Source organism: Galendromus occidentalis, unplaced genomic scaffold, assembly GCF_000255335.2.
Source record: "Galendromus occidentalis unplaced genomic scaffold, Mocc_1.1 scf7180000077179, whole genome shotgun sequence".
In the NCBI taxonomy this organism is placed as follows: Eukaryota; Metazoa; Arthropoda; class Arachnida; order Mesostigmata; family Phytoseiidae; genus Galendromus; species Galendromus occidentalis.
The window spans coordinates 1-3,358 of record NW_003805167.1 but is presented as its reverse complement, the minus strand read 5'-3'; the positions used below and the strand labels follow the sequence as shown (position 1 = coordinate 3,358).

Genomic DNA, 3,358 nt, shown 5'->3' with positions numbered 1-3,358 from the left:
AATTGTACTTAGATATGTAAGCCAGGAAACCCTGATCTAAGTCAGTGTTTTTGAGTTAATTACACTTGTTTACATGATAATTGTGATTAAATATGTAAGCCAGGAAACCCTGATCTAATTGACACAGAAAATGACATTTCAGTCTTTTTCTGGAGAACTCCTTCCGTTTTTCCACTGTAAGGGTCTATGAAACCCGGACGGTGTATATAACACATTGAAATAAACATCAGATACAGATTCTTCTGTTATACGCAATCCTTGCGTCCTCATTCTTGAGAAGCACCTTCCCTGCCCGCCCTCGACCCTCGGAGATCATCAGAACATTGTGCCGAAACAACTCTAAACTCCGGACAGCGGACTCCTGCCGACTAAGCACCTGCTCTGTGAGCTAACGCTCACTGGGATCCTCGCGGATTCCCAACACTACTTAGATGAAAAACACACGGGTCGACCTTGAAGCTCCGGAATCCTGAACTATTAAGGCTCTGGTAGAGCTTCTCAAACCACTGCCGCCCCGACTGTCTCAATCCGTCGGGTGGCTTCTTCAGTAGAAAAACCATGTCCTCTGAACCAGGGGTGGCCAACCTTTTTCGTCCCGCGGACCACCAAAGTCATGGCGACGGACCCCGCGGACCACCAAAATTTAGGTCACCCGTTTTAAAATCAGAACGCGAGAAGAAGGGGGCCAGAATACATCAAGAATGCACTTAATTTATCTTCATAGCACCAGATATTTCACCTCTTCGAAATACAAGCATGATAGAGATAGCAAAGAGGAGCTGCGCAGGAGTTTTCACAATCTCCATGGACTCCGAGTTCGAAAACAATTAAGAACGTTCACGCAACCTACGTTAACGTGTATAAATAGAATTAGTGCGATACCTGTGCTTGCTTCGACGACAAGATCGCGTCGATCTGAGGCGCTAGATTCGTAACTCCTAGTCGAAGTTCCGCGTGCATCTCGAGGGAAGTCCGATATCTAGTCTTGATGGCAGTGACAGATGAAAACGTTTTCTCGCAGAGGTAAGTTGTGGAGAATTGCACCAAAATCTTCATCGCTTCCGCGCTCAGCATCGGGTATTCTTGTCCAACTCCGAGCCAAAAATGAGCTCTCGACAACGAAGCGTGGAACTTCATCTGCAGGCTCGCATCTGAAGCGAGATCCAGCAAGCTTTCTTTCCCTTTCATGCACAAATTCGTGTCGTCAATTTTCGCGGTGAACGGATCCAGAATCCAGAGACTGCCATTTCTGGGATCTTCTTGCTCCGGGTAGTATTTACCGAACAAATCCATGAGGGTTTGTAAATGCTCCCGGACGATTACGACCACTCCCTCGCTGAGGTGATTCTGCTTCGAGAACTCATCGAAATTAGGAAACATCGGAAAATCTTTCTCTGAGACTGCGGCGTGCCAAAGAACTAGTTTTTTACGGAAGCCGTCAATCTTCGCTCGCAGCGTGAACATATCGCAATGCTTCCCTTGTAAGGATAAATTCAGCTCATTCAAATGAGAGAAAATATCGGCCAAGTATGATAGTTTGGCTTTCCAATCTACATCGGACATGATAGCAAGGAACGTCGAATTGTTCTGCTGCTGGAAAAATACCTTAACTTCTTGCAACAAAGAAAGAAGTCGATTGAGAACTCTCCCACGAGACAACCACCTGACTTCTGCATGCAAGAGGAGATGGGAAAACTGAGAACCCATTTCCTCACAGAGAGCTTCGAAGATACGCGAATTCAATGGTTTGCAACGAATCTCGTTCACAATGCGGACCACATCAGACAAAACGCTGTGCAATTGTGGAGAGAGTCGTTTCGCAACCAGTTGTTCCCTATGTATGATGCAATGGGTGCTCAGCAAGTTGGGGTGTCCGACCTTCTTGACTCTTGCTGTGAAACCCATCAGACGTCCTGTCATATTAGCGGCTCCGTCCGTGCATACCCCAATGCAGTTCTTCCACGGTATGCTATGATCTTCGAAAAAGCCGTCAAGGACTCGGAATATTTCGGAGCCAGTTGTCCGACCCGGCAGTTCCACAGAGCAGAGAAGTTCCTCCAAGAGTTCTCCGTCGTGTTCGACCTTGACGAAACAGACCAATACGGCTTTATTCGTCAGATCTGTTGACTCGTCGATCTGGATCGAGTGGAATGTCGACTTCTTGACCAAATCGATAATTTGATCTTGGATGTTATCGGCCATGTGCTCGATTCTCCGTTTCACCGTGTTGCGCGACAGGGAGATACCTCTGAGTTTCTGGTAAGCGTCGTGTCCGATCACCTCCTGACTCGCCAGTAGGATGCTATGGTTTTATCAATTCCTCGCCGATGACGTATGCTTTCTTGTTCTTCGCGATTTCGAGCGATATCAGATACGAGGCTCTCATCTGGGAGTTATTGTCACCAAGGGTCATATTTCTCATTGAATTCTGTTGCTGCTTGAGTTCGTCTCGCATTCTCTGAAAGTACTCCAACGGTTTGCAAGCCAGATCGGGATGTTTCAAATCTCGGTGCCTCTGAAGTTTGGACGGCTTCATTCCTTCATTCGATAGGCACTCCGAACAAACAATGCACAGCGGCCTAGGCTCGAATTCGCTACCGGGCTCTTGAATGAATCCGAATCTGAGATAGCTCGCATCGTACTTCCGCGTGCGTTTGTACTGCTTTTTCGGCCTCCCCGATGCCGCTATTCTGCCACCTATCCTGACCGGAGAGAAGTTCGAGGTCCCAGATATCTGTATCTCCGACTCAATTAACGGCATGGCCTCTTCCTCCAAGTCAATAACAGGATATCGTACTTCCCCTTCAGTGGCTAGCTCTCCAAAAGATGGGTTGTCATCGGCGTCCGCGGAAACGTGTTTTCGCTTCCTGAAGAAGCTCTGGATTCTGGCCTGACTCTTCCCGCCCATTCCGAGGAAACTGCTGGGGATTCTTCAATGAACTTGGGTGACGCCTTCCGGAAACAAGGCTAGAAGCCAGGCTCGAGCTCACTCTCGATCGAACAGTCCGCGGCGCGTACACATTCGACTGAACCCATGTGCGCGATACCCAAGCACAAATATTTAGGAACGGACGTTCCAAATCGAGACGGAATCATCTGCTCGCTCGGCGTGTGGTGTGTGAAACTTCGACACGCAGAGCACAGGTACATACACAATCACGTCTCGTATCCAATGCGCCTTCAGCAGCACGCGCGGCCGTCTCATGACTGACGCACATAGGGCTGTGCAGATTCCGCCGCGAAAGTCATGGGCTGTGCTCGTGTCAGATAAGCTCCCTCTGGTGTAAACTGGACAGAATGCTCCGCGGACCACCAAAATATAGGTCGCGGACCACCAGTGGTCCGCGGACCCCCATTT

The 3,358-nt window shown here is 48.7% G+C and overlaps 1 protein-coding gene across 1 annotated transcript; it reads right to left on the bottom strand.

Moving 5' to 3' along the window:
- Positions 1-870: 870 nt before the first annotated feature.
- LOC100900111 (SCAN domain-containing protein 3-like) lies at positions 871-2,908 on the bottom strand. The gene is made up of 2 exons (XM_029110946.1): positions 2,376-2,908; positions 871-2,302 (listed from the first exon to the last, which is right to left on the bottom strand). Exons 1-2 carry the CDS (start codon positions 2,906-2,908, stop codon positions 871-873), a joined length of 1,965 nt encoding a protein of 654 aa, XP_028966779.1.
- Between the last annotated feature and the right edge of the window lie 450 nt (positions 2,909-3,358).

Excerpts from the sequence above, each read along its gene's own strand:
- LOC100900111 (XM_029110946.1), bottom strand. The coding sequence starts at position 2,908 with ATGGGCGGGAAGAGTCAGGCCAGAATCCAGAGCTTCTTCAGGAAGCGA. Across the intron at positions 2,303-2,375 it reads AACTCCCAGATGAGAGCCTC|CATCCTACTGGCGAGTCAGG; the intron begins GTATCTGATATC and ends ATAAAACCATAG.